We start from the raw sequence: 13,977 nt of genomic DNA, 5'->3' as shown, positions 1-13,977 counted from the left end.
CGCTCTTGCCCTGCATAGAGAGCTGTGTGCCTTTTATTGTTGCTTCCACGTGTCTTAATTCATCGTCATCAAGATGACCGACGCGAGTCTGGCTGTCAACACTCTGACAAGGGCTCGTCTATGGTGCGTTACCATCGATGATCTTACTCGCTATACTTTTAGACAAGACTTAGCAGTCTTACCCCATGCTCAGTTTCTTCTCCCAAGTGAGCCCCTTCAAATGAGTGACGGTAACTCTCAAGCTGATCCGCAGGTAAACTTGCCCCAATACTCTCCCACTTAGAAACCTGGCCAATAATCCGACACTTTCCATCATCATTTCTTCGTAGAAGGAAAAGAGTCGAAAGACCAGGGAAAACACAGATCGCATCCCCAACAGCTGCCACAGCATCACTATGAAGTAACTGTCCTGCCGTTCCATCTTGTAGCACAAAGTTGCTGCATCCAACCATGCTCTGCTGAAAAATGGGGTCCGTTACCATTCCATAAGCACCTTGCAACTGTTCTTCTGTTCCAAATCTCGTGCCAAGTGAGGAGAGGGGCTGATTGTGAACCATGCATACATACGCCATCATGACTCTCTGCACGATGATGGGATTTTGAGTTAACCGCTCTTCAGTGTATATGTCTGCAAGATGGTATTTGAACCACTCGGTCATTACTTCCATACGTGTAACTCTTCTTATAGCTGCCGCTACTTTGACTACAGCCTCATCAAATTGCAAGAGTGACAATGGCGAGACAATGCGAGTATCGGGATCAGGCGTGACGGGTTTGCAAACAGACACACATTGCCCAAGTATAATCGCCGGCATGGTAAGAGTCTTGCCATCCTCCGAAATATTGAAGCACTTCCCAGGACTGGGGGTCAGATTGGACCTTGCTGTCCAGCTATTTCGGAGATCAGGTGTCCACGAGGGCACGGTCGAGAGGTTGCCGACAGTTCCCAAGTTCAAAGCGCGGATATCTTGAGTCTGCTCAAGGATAAATATGGTGAACTTGTAACAGAGCTCTTCAAAAGATTGTGTGTAGTCTGGCTGAAGGGCCTTGGGAAGTGGGTCGCAGGCCAAGAGCCCGATAAGGGCATATAAACGATCATGAGCCACCGTAGCCTCCAACTCGGTGGTCTCATTCAAGAGTTTTACTATGTCGAGAGCGCACTGCTTTTCCTGATCCACAGGTCCTTTTGCTTCTTTTGGAATCTTTTCCTTTCTGGCCTGTAGAATATTCTTATATACCATCTCGATAGCTTTGAACCTAATCGGGTTCTCCGCCATGAATGAGTAAAGTAGCTGTCCATCCTCAGATGGATTCAACATCAAGACCCAGGTCTTGAAGAAGATCTCGTATCCCAACTCGTGAGGTCCACAAAGCAAGATCGGCTGTTTCTTTGCTAGGACAGCTTCTTGAAGAATCCAAATACGTCGGAACCATGGGCGATGACCGATAGACCTTAAAGCTTTCCGGACAGACTCAACCTCAGTTGCGGCTGTCTCGTCAGAACGCCCAGAGCTCGTGAACGCTATGATTCGATCATCTTCAGAAAGGTCTTCACTGACAGAATGTGCATGTGTCTGGAAGTGCTTCAGCCTCTGTGCCACTCTGCAAACATGACTTCCCTCGTCACTCTCCACCGGGCCCAACCACGCCAATACACGCTCACATTGGCCGTAGATCTCTGACATGCGGGGAACTTGTATTGACTTTTCAACCTGATCATTCTGGTTGATGCAGATGGCATCTACCCAGAGCAACGCCTTGGCATCACTGTCGTAGCCGTCAAACACATGACGCCGATACTGATGCAGAGCATTGTATAAATTCCTCGTGATACTGAATGGCTGATCATTCAGAAGGATAGTGGCGGGGTTTTCTCTTGCGCCCCAGACGTAAGACAAGGCCCAGAATCTTTGGAACGTGCGGGATTTAACGGTTCTGAGCTCAACGCATATTAAGTCAGCGTCGCCAGGTTTCACGAGTAGCAATCTTAACTCATCGGTCTTGAGAGACTGATATGGAAAGAGAGCGGAAGATTGTAGGTCCATCGTGAGGTCGGTGAAGATGTTAGGCAGTGTTTCTCTCCTCCCGGTTTGCCCCGCCGTGACAAGTGGAGCTCCACTGACATTTCCCCCCTGTAAGTCCAGTCTCAACATGGATAATCAGGATGATGAAGATAAGCAAAATGGAAGAAGCGCTGTGATGGACTTCACCAGCTGAAAACGGGATGAAGGGCTTTCGATACTCTTCTCATTACGATATGACTAGATCATTCAATAGCTGTCTGGAAAGAATAATAGCTGGCGTTGTATCTTGGTCCCATCTGCCTACAGATTCAGTCTCATTCAATCCTTCGTTAATGTGCGTCTTCGTTTTGCTCCGCGGCCGCTTGAAAACGAAAATCTAGCAGCTTTTGGCTGCGCTGCTCCCATCCTGAAAAGATTTCAAGTTAACCCCAACGCTCTCGTTAGGCCTATAAATATGTGACTGGATCTTCCTTCGTTCCCTGACTCCTGACTCCAAACACAGAACACAAAACTACTACAGGTAATTTCAAACATATAACAGCCACAAACAGTCTTCCCTACCGCGAACATGAGAGTCACATCCGGCTTAAAAGACTCCCTCCGTACATCACTCCACCACGTAAGCCAATTCCCCGACCTCTCCCAGCGCTTTGACATCTTCAAGCAAGAACTAGCTACTTTAGGCGAAAGGCTCTCTTCCTATGGTAACAGCGCCCCAAGAAACACAAAGCTCTTTCGAGATATATGGGCACTGAGAGATACTGTCCTGGGACACCGCAGGGCTATGAAAAGCATCATAATCGAGATGAACAGCGTTTACCATCGTATCAACAAAAGTGGATATGTTGCTGTAGCGCAGCCTATACTTACCATGCGTAATGGTGAATTACTTCACAGTCGCACCCCTGAGCTAGAGGCTTTGATGCTTGTTACGGGGTTTGATGCGCAGTGGAGACGGGTGAATGGTATGTGGAATGAAGCTATGGGCTTTTCGGAAGAAGTTGATTATCTTGGAAACTGCTGCGCTTAGAAGACGCCAATACAAAGGATTGTATTGGGTTGTCTACGATACAATGTCATGATAGTATTCCTAACATCCCACCATGGCAAGCCTCGTCTCCTGTATGTTCCCTGCTCTCACTGTATAACGCGTAACCCTATTCTTATAAAACGCTGGGCGCGTCGATGTCTGCAGTGATTCCAGAAGTTTGGATACTCGAGTCGATGGCAATGAGTGCCTGAACCGCAGACAACGTATCCTGAAACTCCTGCACTGCCTTAGTGATTCCCGCTTGGATCGCCTGCTGGTTTGCAATCAGCGATGTTCTAACAGAATCATCCGCAGCAGCCATTAACGTCGAGGCCTGGCCCAGATTATTTCCTATCGCCACGAAAGTAGACTGGATCTCTTGTAATGCTACGCCTACACTCCGCACGCTGTCACAAATGGCCTGGTTCTGTAAGGAGAGTAAGTTTACAGCACCAACAAGAGCATAGGCTGTCTTTGTGGCGTCAGTGCTCTTGTTCCCGATGTGTGCTTGATACTCAGCCCATGCCATTCTCACATCTTTCTGCTTCGTAAGGATGGCGTTCGATCCAGAAATCCAGCCGGCAACAGGTATCCAAATGTAAGAAGCCGCAGTGTTGGCTTCCATCATCTCACGGTCCTGTGCAGCGCACCGTCAGTCAAATTCCCCATCAACTGTCGTATTGATCTACTAAAAGGCTGAGCACTTGCTGCATCCGGTAACAAAGACTTACCCAATCTGCCTTCGCAGCCTGAGCCGCTTCAACGCTATTATTGAGAACTATTTGATTCATGGAATGTGTCTCATCAAGCGTAGAGATGTAACGGTCTCCCGAGTTTAAACCGAACTTCTTCACGACGGCATCAACCTCTTTTCTCGTGGTCTGAATTTTGCTTGCTTGCTATGCTGAATCAGCCCCATTCATCCACATCGCATGGGGTTACTCACCGAGGCGATGCTGGCCGTCAAGCCATGAATACTGCTAGCTTTCTGGTTTGCAAGCTGGCTCAGATTCAGTAGCATTTCACTGGCACTCTGAGCAAGACCTTTGAACTCAAAATCGTTCTCGGAGCCAGGCTGAGAGTATGCCTGGCCGGTCAACATGCTTATGATGCCCTGCAGACTGACCTCTCCCGCACCGGTAAACTGATCGGCGAGAGCTTGACAAAGTATTCGCGTTTCGATGAACACAGTCCCTGCAAGCCTGTCAGCCCCGCCATGGTGCTTTTCGTCCAGGACTGCTCATAGTGAACTTACAGAAGCTCGACACTGCGTATTGAGTGAAGTCGTTGCAGGAGTTCCAAAAGTCCAGCATGGCGGTTTCTGTTGCCTTCATGGTATATAAGCAGACGCGTTCAAACTTTACAGCATGTACATACCTGGTATAGAAGAGGATCAAAACTGTTTAATGACTGCAAAGACGCTTTGGGATAAAGAGTCTCGAATGATGGCGCATCCACGGGGAAGGTCAGGCTGGCGACAAGGGAGACCCTCAGATCTGACAGCACGGGGTTAGTTGAAGGAACTCTACTAGGAAAATAGCAAGTACCGAGATAGCCGTAAGATTGAAGAATAAAACGAGAGCCCTTTTCGCCTGTGATGTTTCCATCTTCATCGGCTAGTAGCAGTGATCTAGTCAGATTGCCTGTTGGATTATTCAATGCATTGATCAGAGCTTGTCCAATGTCGGTAGGACTCGTAGAAGTGGTGGTAGACATAGTGCAACGGCTATATAAAGAACTGTTTCTAAAGGAAGGGCATTATTTGGTAGAACGTGGCCCGTTGCCAGCCTTTAAAGCTCTACCAGTCTGCGAAATACATGCCTTTAATGAGACAATTGGAGGTCTGGAACAAGCCACTTGGCCGAATGTGGCTGGGCTATCGAGTTCCAGAACCCATTTCGACAAGCCATATCTCACAGTAATCAGCGCCTATGTAAATAGTTCTGCAATAGTATCATTTCAGAAAAGCGATGCAGCATTGGAGTTACTCATCCATGCGTTACGCGCGGTGAGCGCTGACTTCACAGGAATAAAGCAACTGCCACGTGATTGGCCCTCAATACACCACTCTACCTTGAAACTGAGCACCAGAGGCCGTGCTACCGTCAAATTGAAATGAAATTGTATGATCAGCATGCGTTGTTGAAAACATCCAGTGACTTGGCCAACTTGCGTAACCCTCCTCGTCGCGCAAGCAATTCCGCCCTCACACCCCATTCCAGTGCCGAAATCCGATTATCGACGCGGTACGGGCCGCATTACGGTGCAAAGACCGCTCAGCGCTGGGGGCGAAGGAACTGCCGAAGAAACTGATGGGGGGCTAGGCGATCACCCTTGGCACTGTAAATACGGCTAGACCGCTGGTCAGCTGCAGTGCTGCGGCACCGTCACATTGTTATGCCCATGATGATCTGACGTCGATAAACTTTTGGGTTATTGAAGTTTAACATACATTTGAGAGGGCTCAGAGTTTACGCCGGTGCCGATAGAGTTCTTCTCGAAGTGAAGGTCAGTACTAATGATGCAAGGACTTGTAGTATAAGCTTATCGTCTATTGGAATTTTGTCTCACTACTGATGCCTTTTCCCCTCGGTTTTCAATAACCGTTCACTCCCCACTGTCCTCCTGTTTCACAGCCTTTCTTTTCGTCATGGCATGACTCGTCTGTATCCCCCTCAATTCATTCGGCTCTGCGTCCGCGGACTTTCCACGGACTATCCATCGAAACTGTGGGTAGCGAGGGTCCGTGAGCAAGTGTATGGCGCAGGGCCATCGATACGAATCTAAACAGGAAATGCTTGGCGAAAATCTCGGTTATAATCGTATACACCTGTTATCCTATTGGCTTATGCACTGCCTTTCGTGCATGGCTGTACCGTTGTGTTACATTAGAACGGAGATATAGACGGGGTTGAGCCCTTTCGAGCCGATATGATGTGTTATTTCGTTTATGTATTGTAGATGTGGTGGTATTTTGCGGACTCGGGCTCTCGGGGTATCAGAAAATCGAGAGACACCAGCTGGGGTGACAGAAAAGCCCGTACAGAGACCCAGGTAATAATCTAGGCTACTTGTGCCACCTTTTTTTGATATGCTGGAGGCGCTGTTACCCCCAGTCGGGACTCGCGTCTTAGAGCTCCGGTGAAATGGGGATTGAGACCAAGTACAGAACGGGAACACGTTGTGTCGATCTTTGTTTTCTTATATGCCTGGTGGATGGTATAAGTATACAATACTGCCGCGAAGGATTTGAATCCATCATCACACCACCGGCAGTTGTTCAAGATGACGGCGTATATCGATACCATACTCCAAAATCCGCAATATGCGGTTCTTTCCGCAATTTCCGTTATTACACTCTTAGTCGTCAACTTTTCTTTCTTCACCCAACAAGAGAAATACCCTATCCTAATCCCCAAGAAGCCTTTCGAGTTGACAAACACGCGTGTAGTCAAAGAGTTCATCGCCAACAGCAGAAGCCTCCTTGCAAGCGCGCGCACAGTTTATAAAGATCAGCCATACCGAGCTTATACCGAACTAGGCAAGGTTCTGGTTATTCCTCCTTCGTGGGTGGATGCCTTGAAGAGCAACCGACACCTAGACTTTCAGACGCCAGCCCGAGATGTAAGTCATGGTACGGGGTATAGGGGTCGTGACTAACTCAGCGCAGGATTCTCATGAGTACATTCCTGGTTTCCAACCTTTTGGTGGATCTCATAAGCTTACGACTGTTATCAACAAGTATATTACAAAGGCTTTGAGTAGGTCTTGGTATCGCCTTGTTTCTAAAGTAACTGCTAACTCACATTGTGTAGTGAAGTTAACAGGGCCCATATCGGAAGAAGCATCTTTGTCAATTCGGGATACTCTCACCGACTCCAGAGGTAATTGTTTCAGCTTATACTCATGACGGCAAGACTGACGAAGCTTAGAATGGCACCCCATCCGACCCCAGGCAGACCTTATCCGCGTGGTATCACGCGTTTCTTCCCGAATCTTCATGGGCGAAGAGCTCTGCCGCGACGAAGAGTGGAACAGGACCTCGAGCGAATATACTCTATTGGCTTTTGGCTACGGCGGCTTATTGAGATCTTATCCCAGGTGGCTTCGCCCATACATCCACTGGTTCCTCCCGCAGTGCTGGGAAGTCCGCGCCAAGCTGAATGAAGCGCGACAGTGCCTTAAGCCTCATATCGAGCGACGAAAAGTTATCAAGCAGAAAGCACTCGCCGAGGGAAAGCCATCTCCTTTCGATGATTCCATTGAGTGGTTTGAGAAAGAGTATGAGAAGCATGATCCTGCTACAGAGCAGATTGCTGTTTCGATCGTGGCGTATCATACTACCTCTGACCTACTCGCTGAGACGCTTCTCAATCTTTGTCAACATCCTGAACTGTTCCAGGAGCTTCGGGAGGAGATTATTGCGGTTTTGACTGCCGAAGGGGGACTGACCAAGGGCGCGTTGTATAACTTGAAGTTGATGGACAGCGTGGTCAAGGAGTCCCAACGACTGCGACCAATTCTGCTCGGTAAGTCTAGGTCTCTCCAATCCCCCTTCCTATAGCATCCTCTAACATTTCTGTCAAGGTGCTTTCAGGAGAATCGCCACTGCCGACGTTACCCTCCCCAACGGCGACATCCTCAAGAAAGGCGACAAGATCATCGGCGGAATGTCACATATGTGGGATTCCGATACTTACGACAATGCCCTCGAGTTTGACCCCTATCGCTTCGTCAAGATGCGTCAAACCGGCGATGACAAGAAAGCTCATCTTGTGAGTACTAGCGCGGATCATCTGGGATTCGGCCACGGTTTTCACGCATGTCCCGGTCGCTTCTTCGCTGCAAATGAGATCAAGATTCTCTTATGCCATATGTTGCTCAAGTATGACTGGAAGCTACCGGAGGGTTGCAAGCCGCAGCCATCTCACTCGGGGTTTAAACTGCTTGGCGATTACTCTTCGAATCTGCTGGTTCGGCGTCGCACTGAGGAGTTGGATATTGATTCGCTTTCCAGCTCATAGGGCCACGATTCTTTGCCCTATTCATAAGTTGAGAATATTACGAGCCGAAGTCAGGATGGAGTCATTTGTATACTAGCTTGATCAAAATTGCCAAGACACTTTTATTTACTTTAACGCCCTTTAGAATGTCGCTCGTCAACTGACCCGATTGTCCCGTTTTATTATCGTAAATACCATGCCCGTCCCGAGCCAAATACGAGGCACCAATCAGAACTGGCGGAATTTCTCCAAACTCAGCAAATACGAGGATAAACCCTCGAAAGTCACCGACTCTTGTATTCAAGGTAGATTTCCAGCTTTCTAGTCCAAGCATAACGGGCTATCGGGGTCTTCAACTGTGCCGAGATCAGGATTTTCGGGTCATGACACAGGACCGTTTTCGGCAGTTGATCTTGCGACCCGATATTCTGGAACGCTAGTGCAGTTAGTATTGATATAAAGCTGTGTCCTACCCAGTATTTAATACGATAAATATTATATGTAAATCCTTCTTGGTTTATTCACAGCCATCTGTTGCAAACTTCATACGAAAAGTCTTACCATATTCGCCTATTTCAGACAGATCATCATGAATATCGACTACTATGGACGCATCGCGGAGAACCTCCAATTCGACAACATTCCGGTTATGATCGCGACCAACGCATGCTTCGCCATCGGCTTTCTACAATACACCTACGCCATAAGACTTCTTGTGCGCGAAGGCCAAGGCCCCATACCCTTCTGGATGCAAACCTTCTACGTCGCCCACGAATTGACATTTGTTTATCTCTTCGCCGAAGCGGCGCCTCGCTACGATTACCATTGGTTCTTCGTCTCAACCTCATTCTCGCTGGCAGTATGGGCAGTTCTTGAGATATTTTGCATGTGGTATACCATACAGAGCCCCAAAGACCGCATCGCCACCTTTTCGCCTCTCTTCGGAAAACAGCCGGCTACTTCGTCAATCTTGACGTACACTTTCTTTCTGCAGCTCGCTATGTTTGCACTGGTCTGGATATTGATCGAGTTCCTCGGCGCTGGTAGCTTCATGCTCACAGGAGCGCTCACCAATGTCCTTCTGATCATCGGGCCGACACACGAGTACCTGTCTCGTGGGTCACGAAACGGTCTGTCGATTGGGTTCTGTCTAACTAATGTGGCTTGTGCCATATGGACGTTTGCCCCGTTCAGCTTGGGGGCCGCTGTCTTGCCTGAGATCTTCGACCAGCCTATCATGTATGTCGCGGGAGTTATCTTGCTGGCGTATTCGGTATGGTTGACGACTGTGGTCGCGTCTTATCCTCCCAAGACAGCTACGAAGGGACAGCCGACGCCAATTTGGTAGGATCTTCACAGATTTGGAAAGGTTTTCAGTATGTAAGCCCTTGAGATTGCTTTCATAACCCATTTGTATTCTGGTGCTGTCCTTGAGATAACGCCGCGTCTTTGTTTCAAGTTCCGACTATCTTCTATAGAATCACTCCGCTCCAGTAGCATAAATCCCATCTTTAATAAGCTGACTCAACTTCTTGTTCGTCGCAATGTACCGTGCCAGATCACGTCTCTTCTCAACCAACAAATCCATCACAATCCTTCCAAACACCAACTTTCCAGAGAAATTGAGATGAGTGCGATCTCCCTCGATCTCATTATACTTGTCGGCATCCTCCTGTCCAATAGCGTTGACATACTTGGTGCTTGCGGTATTAAGATCCAGGTACTTAACACCTGCTTTGTTTGCGACAGCAATTGCAGCATCGCGCTCGTTACTAAGGTTCTCAACCACTTTTCCATCCTTGAAAGTACGACGGGTAAGAGACGTAATGATAATCTGCCATTAAATCAGCCACTGCACCGTCAATTCGAAATGTTAAACTTACCGCAGTGCCTCCAGCCTCTTTGACCTCACCAATCATAGTAGCAAGGTTATCCGAGTACTGCTCCAGTGTAAGAGTCTTCTGATCATTATGGCCAAACTGAATCGTGACAATAGCCTCGTGAGCTTTCTTATGGCTCTTCACATTATCGAGAGCAGTATCCCATAATCCTTGGGATCGGAAAGATACAGTCGTTGCACCGTTCTTGGCGATGTTGATACCACCTGCGGGCTTCTTGGTACTGTTAAGAAGGGCATCGCCCCAACCTCCGCCGGTGGCAACGGTAGAGTCACCCGTCAAGATGAAGAAGGGCGACTTCTTGGCCTCAACACCTCCGAAGAGGGTTAGGATGCTTGCAGCGAGGGGTAGGAACTTCATAGTAAGAAAAGAATGATCACGGAACTTGACTGACAAAACTGAACAGATAAACTTGCGTCCCCTCAGTGAACTATATACCTTCATATTCGGCAAGTTCATCCAATCATTTAATTTCTTGCAGGCATTTCAACAGCTCAAATAATTCCGCCAATAATCGTGTTTCTACCAAAGTTTGGGGGCACGACAAGGCACCCCGGATTTCCAAAGCTTAATGCGCCAACTCCATGTCAAGCCATTGGGGTTAGTGCGGATCTCCACGCTCCGGTTTACTGGGGTAGCCGATTGGTACACCTTACGCATCGGCAGTGCTGCTCGGGTCTTGATACCCCGAGCTTTTGCAGAGCAATATATGACTGCAAACACATGATGGTTACGTTCTAAATTCGCTCGACAACATCGTGAATTTTTGCTTCAAGGCCCCTTGGGTTTCTGGTTCTTTTATTCATGACTGTTTACCTACAGTCACCACCGGCCCTAATCTCCATTTTCTTTTCGTTCAGATATCTGCTCCGCATTTTCTTAAACATTCAGCTCAGCAGCCTTGGCCTTCTGGATGGAAGACTGGTAAGGCGCAAGCTTCTTCTCCAACTTACCCCCGGGTCCACAGAACTTATCAACCAACTGTGCGCTGCGACCGATATACAACTCAGGCTTCATCATGCCATCGAGATCAGCCCAGATGGGCTTGAAGAACTCTGTCTTCTTGATTCTCTCAACAAGATCGTTGGACTTTCCGAGGCTCTGGACCTGGTGAGAGGCCTCGAAAGACAGAACGCGGATTTGCTCGTGAGCCCTGGTCTTGTTAGTAGGTGTTGATTGTGGTTGAGGTTGAGGTTGGTGCTTACTCTTGTCGGGACACGCCCAGTGCGACCAGGCGCATGATGATGTTCTCGGTGATCATGAAGGGGAGCTCGGCCACGATGTTGGAGTGGATCTTGAGGGGGAAGACGACGAGACCCTCTGTGACGTTCTGGAGGGTGATGGCGATAGCGTCGGCGAGGAGGAACATCTCGGGGACGTCGATTCGTCGCTGCGATCTGGTTAGAATGTGCGATAGACGCCTTCGGGAACAGAACAGGGTTACTCACGCAGGCTGAATCGTCCAGTGATCGCTCCATCCACTGAGCGGAGTGGGTGCTCATGAAGGTAGCGGCCTTGGACTGGAGAACTCGTGCGAGACTGGCAATTCGCTCAGATCGCATGGGGTTCTGCTTGTAGGCCTGACAAAGAATTAGCAAATTGTCACCAACCCGAGATGTTAAAACAGATTTTGAAGGATGGGACTCACCATGGCGCTACTTCCAATCTGACCAGCCTCTCTGGGCTCGCCAACCTCCTTCATGAAGGCGAGATGTCGCAGATCCGAGGCGATCTTGGTGACGGTAGTTCCCAGGCCAGTGACGGCGTTGGCAACGAGACAATCGACCTTTCGGGTGCTACAAGATCATCAGTATCAACAAAGGGAGCCATCTGCATCTCGAGGCTTACTATGTCTGTGTTGAGATCTGAGAGGTGTTAGTAAAGTACCGGAAAAGCAATATCATGCACTTACGTCATAGCACTCCTCGAAGCCAGCCTTTTGGCAGAGCAGCTCATTGAGCTTGTCACACTTGTCATGATCACCACCGAAACTGAAAATGTCAGGAATTGGCCCAGCAGCAACAAGTAATTTGACTCACATCTCAAGGAAACTGGCTTGGGTACCAGTAGTGCCCTGGGCACCACGGAACTTGAGCTCAGCTCGCACGCGCTCAAACTCATTCAGATCCATCAAGAGATCCTGCGCCCAGCCCGCAGCTAGATACTGTCAGAACATGGTAACTCCACCAACCAGAGAAAAACTAACCTCGCTTGCCGACGGTGCTGATCTGCGCAGGCTGAAGATGTGTGAAAGACAGAGTTGGCTCGTTCTTCCACTCGAGCGCAAACTTCTGCAGGTTGTAAAGAACCTTTGCGAGCTTGGGGATGAGAAGATCGAGAGCGTCGCGCATGAGGATGAGCTCCGTGTTGTCGGTGACGTAGCAGCTCGTGGCGCCGTAGTGGATAATACCAGCCGCAGCAGGAGCAGCTTGACCAAAAGCATGAACGTGCTATACACCTCATCAGTCTTATAAAAATTGTCAATGTACCGTGTTTCTTACAGCCATGACATCCTGGTACGCTAGTCAGCTCGCTTATCCCCACGACACTCTAGCGATATACACTCACATGTCGACGGATCTTCTCCTCATGGCGCGCAACCTCAAAGTCCTCATCGGTAACAGTGAGATGAGTCCTCATCTGCTCGAGCGCCTCGTCGGTGATGGTGTTGATGCCGAGCTCCTTCTCGCTCTCAGCGAGGTACAGCCATAGCTTGCGCCAGGTGGAGTGGCGGGATCGCTGACTGAAGAGATGGGACAGCTCCTGGCTGCAGTAGCGGCCCGTGAGAGTTGTCTGGTAGGTATCGTAGGCGGCCATTTTGGAGATCAGTTCAAATGTATGATATGGTGAATAAGGCTGAGGGCGGGGGATCCTTTTTGACGTGAACGTGGAGAAAGAAAATTTTAGCCTTTGGCCCGGATAATTCTCTAGCCGTTTGTTGTTGTGCACCTCCAGCGCAGCTCATGCCAGTGGTTGAAATGTGTGTTTTATGATTGGTCCGAGGGACGGTTCAGTGGGGAAGCTTTTTCTTAAACCGCGCATCAGAGCATCAGTCCATCAGTGTATTGCAGTGCACTACGAGAACAGCTGGATAAATCAGTCCACATTTCATCACAGCCTTCTCGTCTGATTTTGAATCATTTGATGGTCTTCTAATCATGAATTCTCTTCAATTAACCATGAAGGCTGAGGAATCATTCGCAGATCAGTATGACGCTGGAGACTGGGTTTAATCTTTGCAGATCCCCCACTACTTTGGTGTTCACCAGCGAACCTTGTTGTTCAATGGCAGATCGCATCAAATCATACCATAAGATTCATTCTCAAACTCTCCCGCAATACTCATCTAAGTTCAAGCCGCAATGTTCGATTCTCCATGCTAAAGCCATATCTTTGACAGCATGGATCTTATCTGGTGGCCATGATTTTAACAGCAGCTCTTGAACGAAAACATGGGTCGCATCGACCTGGACACAAAATTCAGAGGAGCATACAACTTCAGCCATGGGACACCACAAGACAGAGGACTACTAAGATCAAACATTTGCGTCAGGTGAGAATTCGAAAGCTGGCATGTTCTATGTTCGGGTGTCAATGGCCATGGCATTCAGATTCCAGAGCATAAAGCCAGTCTTCTTGCCGACATTGTAGAACGATGTTGATATTCTCTACAGTGCAATTCAAGTCAGACGTAGATGTGTAATTCCATCATTCATCCCATTCTCTGTGGTACACAGTCAGGCCTTCTTGGAAGCTTGCTTCAAACTGTGAATTCAGCCTGGGATTGTTCTATAGACTGACGCGCGAAGCGTCCCAGCCCTGACAAATTAATTGCAGATACCTTATTAATTCTTTTATCAAGTACTAGATATACAAACTATATTTAACACAAGATCAAGTCTGAGATTCATCACTGAAATTAGCCTTAACGTCCGTCACCCAAAGACTGGCCACCCCCACAGACCGGCCACCTCACTTTTAACCCAGCCACCCAATTTATATATACTTTAAACAGTCACAAC

General features: G+C 48.4%; 7 protein-coding genes across 7 annotated transcripts; 3 read left to right on the top strand and 4 right to left on the bottom strand.

Moving 5' to 3' along the window:
- Positions 1-100: 100 nt before the first annotated feature.
- Positions 101-2,050, bottom strand: FOIG_14736 (uncharacterized protein). The gene has a single exon (XM_031216018.1). It carries the CDS (start codon positions 2,043-2,045, stop codon positions 159-161), a length of 1,887 nt encoding a protein of 628 aa, XP_031054159.1. The 5' UTR covers positions 2,046-2,050; the 3' UTR covers positions 101-158.
- Positions 2,051-2,592: 542 nt separating this feature from the next.
- FOIG_14735 (uncharacterized protein) lies at positions 2,593-3,054 on the top strand (the record flags this gene model as incomplete). Its single annotated transcript, XM_031216017.1, has 1 exon — positions 2,593-3,054. One exon carries the CDS (start codon positions 2,593-2,595, stop codon positions 3,052-3,054), a length of 462 nt encoding a protein of 153 aa, XP_031054158.1.
- A 133-nt stretch (positions 3,055-3,187) lies between these two features.
- Positions 3,188-4,770, bottom strand: FOIG_14734 (uncharacterized protein; the record flags this gene model as incomplete). The annotated part of the gene is made up of 6 exons (XM_031216016.1): positions 3,188-3,691; positions 3,786-3,953; positions 4,001-4,248; positions 4,310-4,382; positions 4,432-4,550; positions 4,602-4,770. The coding sequence occupies 6 exons, from the start codon at positions 4,768-4,770 to the stop codon at positions 3,188-3,190; spliced, it is 1,281 nt and encodes a 426-aa protein (XP_031054157.1).
- Positions 4,771-6,245: 1,475 nt separating this feature from the next.
- Positions 6,246-8,194, top strand: FOIG_14733 (uncharacterized protein). The gene is made up of 5 exons (XM_031216015.1): positions 6,246-6,678; positions 6,725-6,815; positions 6,870-6,938; positions 6,987-7,583; positions 7,642-8,194. The coding sequence occupies exons 1-5, from the start codon at positions 6,340-6,342 to the stop codon at positions 8,076-8,078; spliced, it is 1,533 nt and encodes a 510-aa protein (XP_031054156.1). The 5' UTR covers positions 6,246-6,339; the 3' UTR covers positions 8,079-8,194.
- A 368-nt stretch (positions 8,195-8,562) lies between these two features.
- FOIG_14732 (uncharacterized protein) lies at positions 8,563-9,580 on the top strand. The gene has a single exon (XM_031216014.1). It carries the CDS (start codon positions 8,647-8,649, stop codon positions 9,403-9,405), a length of 759 nt encoding a protein of 252 aa, XP_031054155.1. The 5' UTR covers positions 8,563-8,646; the 3' UTR covers positions 9,406-9,580.
- FOIG_14731 (uncharacterized protein) lies at positions 8,564-10,406 on the bottom strand. The gene is made up of 2 exons (XM_031216013.1): positions 9,941-10,406; positions 8,564-9,891 (listed from the first exon to the last, which is right to left on the bottom strand). Exons 1-2 carry the CDS (start codon positions 10,397-10,399, stop codon positions 9,538-9,540), a joined length of 813 nt encoding a protein of 270 aa, XP_031054154.1. The 5' UTR covers positions 10,400-10,406; the 3' UTR covers positions 8,564-9,537.
- A 130-nt stretch (positions 10,407-10,536) lies between these two features.
- Positions 10,537-12,905, bottom strand: FOIG_14730 (adenylosuccinate lyase). The gene is made up of 10 exons (XM_031216012.1): positions 12,524-12,905; positions 12,457-12,468; positions 12,162-12,405; positions 11,995-12,112; positions 11,868-11,946; positions 11,804-11,820; positions 11,604-11,751; positions 11,404-11,535; positions 11,161-11,345; positions 10,537-11,108 (listed from the first exon to the last, which is right to left on the bottom strand). Exons 1-10 carry the CDS (start codon positions 12,770-12,772, stop codon positions 10,835-10,837), a joined length of 1,458 nt encoding a protein of 485 aa, XP_031054153.1. The 5' UTR covers positions 12,773-12,905; the 3' UTR covers positions 10,537-10,834.
- Positions 12,906-13,977: the final 1,072 nt, after the last annotated feature.

Source organism: Fusarium odoratissimum (genome assembly GCF_000260195.1).
Source record: "Fusarium odoratissimum NRRL 54006 unplaced genomic scaffold supercont1.44, whole genome shotgun sequence".
In the NCBI taxonomy this organism is placed as follows: Eukaryota; Fungi; Ascomycota; class Sordariomycetes; order Hypocreales; family Nectriaceae; genus Fusarium; species Fusarium odoratissimum.
Note: the sequence above shows the minus strand (reverse complement) of the source record. Positions and strands in the feature narration are given on the sequence as shown.

Excerpts from the sequence above, each read along its gene's own strand:
- FOIG_14736 (XM_031216018.1), bottom strand. The coding sequence starts at position 2,045 with ATGGACCTACAATCTTCCGCTCTCTTTCCATATCAGTCTCTCAAGACC.
- FOIG_14733 (XM_031216015.1), top strand. The coding sequence starts at position 6,340 with ATGACGGCGTATATCGATACCATACTCCAAAATCCGCAATATGCGGTT. Across the intron at positions 6,679-6,724 it reads TTCAGACGCCAGCCCGAGAT|GATTCTCATGAGTACATTCC; the intron begins GTAAGTCATGGT and ends AACTCAGCGCAG. Across the intron at positions 6,939-6,986 it reads TACTCTCACCGACTCCAGAG|AATGGCACCCCATCCGACCC; the intron begins GTAATTGTTTCA and ends GACGAAGCTTAG.
- FOIG_14732 (XM_031216014.1), top strand. The coding sequence starts at position 8,647 with ATGAATATCGACTACTATGGACGCATCGCGGAGAACCTCCAATTCGAC.
- FOIG_14731 (XM_031216013.1), bottom strand. The coding sequence starts at position 10,399 with ATGAAGGTATATAGTTCACTGAGGGGACGCAAGTTTATCTGTTCAGTT. Across the intron at positions 9,892-9,940 it reads AAGAGGCTGGAGGCACTGCG|ATTATCATTACGTCTCTTAC; the intron begins GTAAGTTTAACA and ends ATTTAATGGCAG.
- FOIG_14730 (XM_031216012.1), bottom strand. The coding sequence starts at position 12,772 with ATGGCCGCCTACGATACCTACCAGACAACTCTCACGGGCCGCTACTGC. Across the intron at positions 12,113-12,161 it reads CAGCACCGTCGGCAAGCGAG|CTGCGGGCTGGGCGCAGGAT; the intron begins GTTAGTTTTTCT and ends GACAGTATCTAG. Across the intron at positions 11,109-11,160 it reads CTGGGCGTGTCCCGACAAGA|GGCTCACGAGCAAATCCGCG; the intron begins GTAAGCACCAAC and ends TAACAAGACCAG.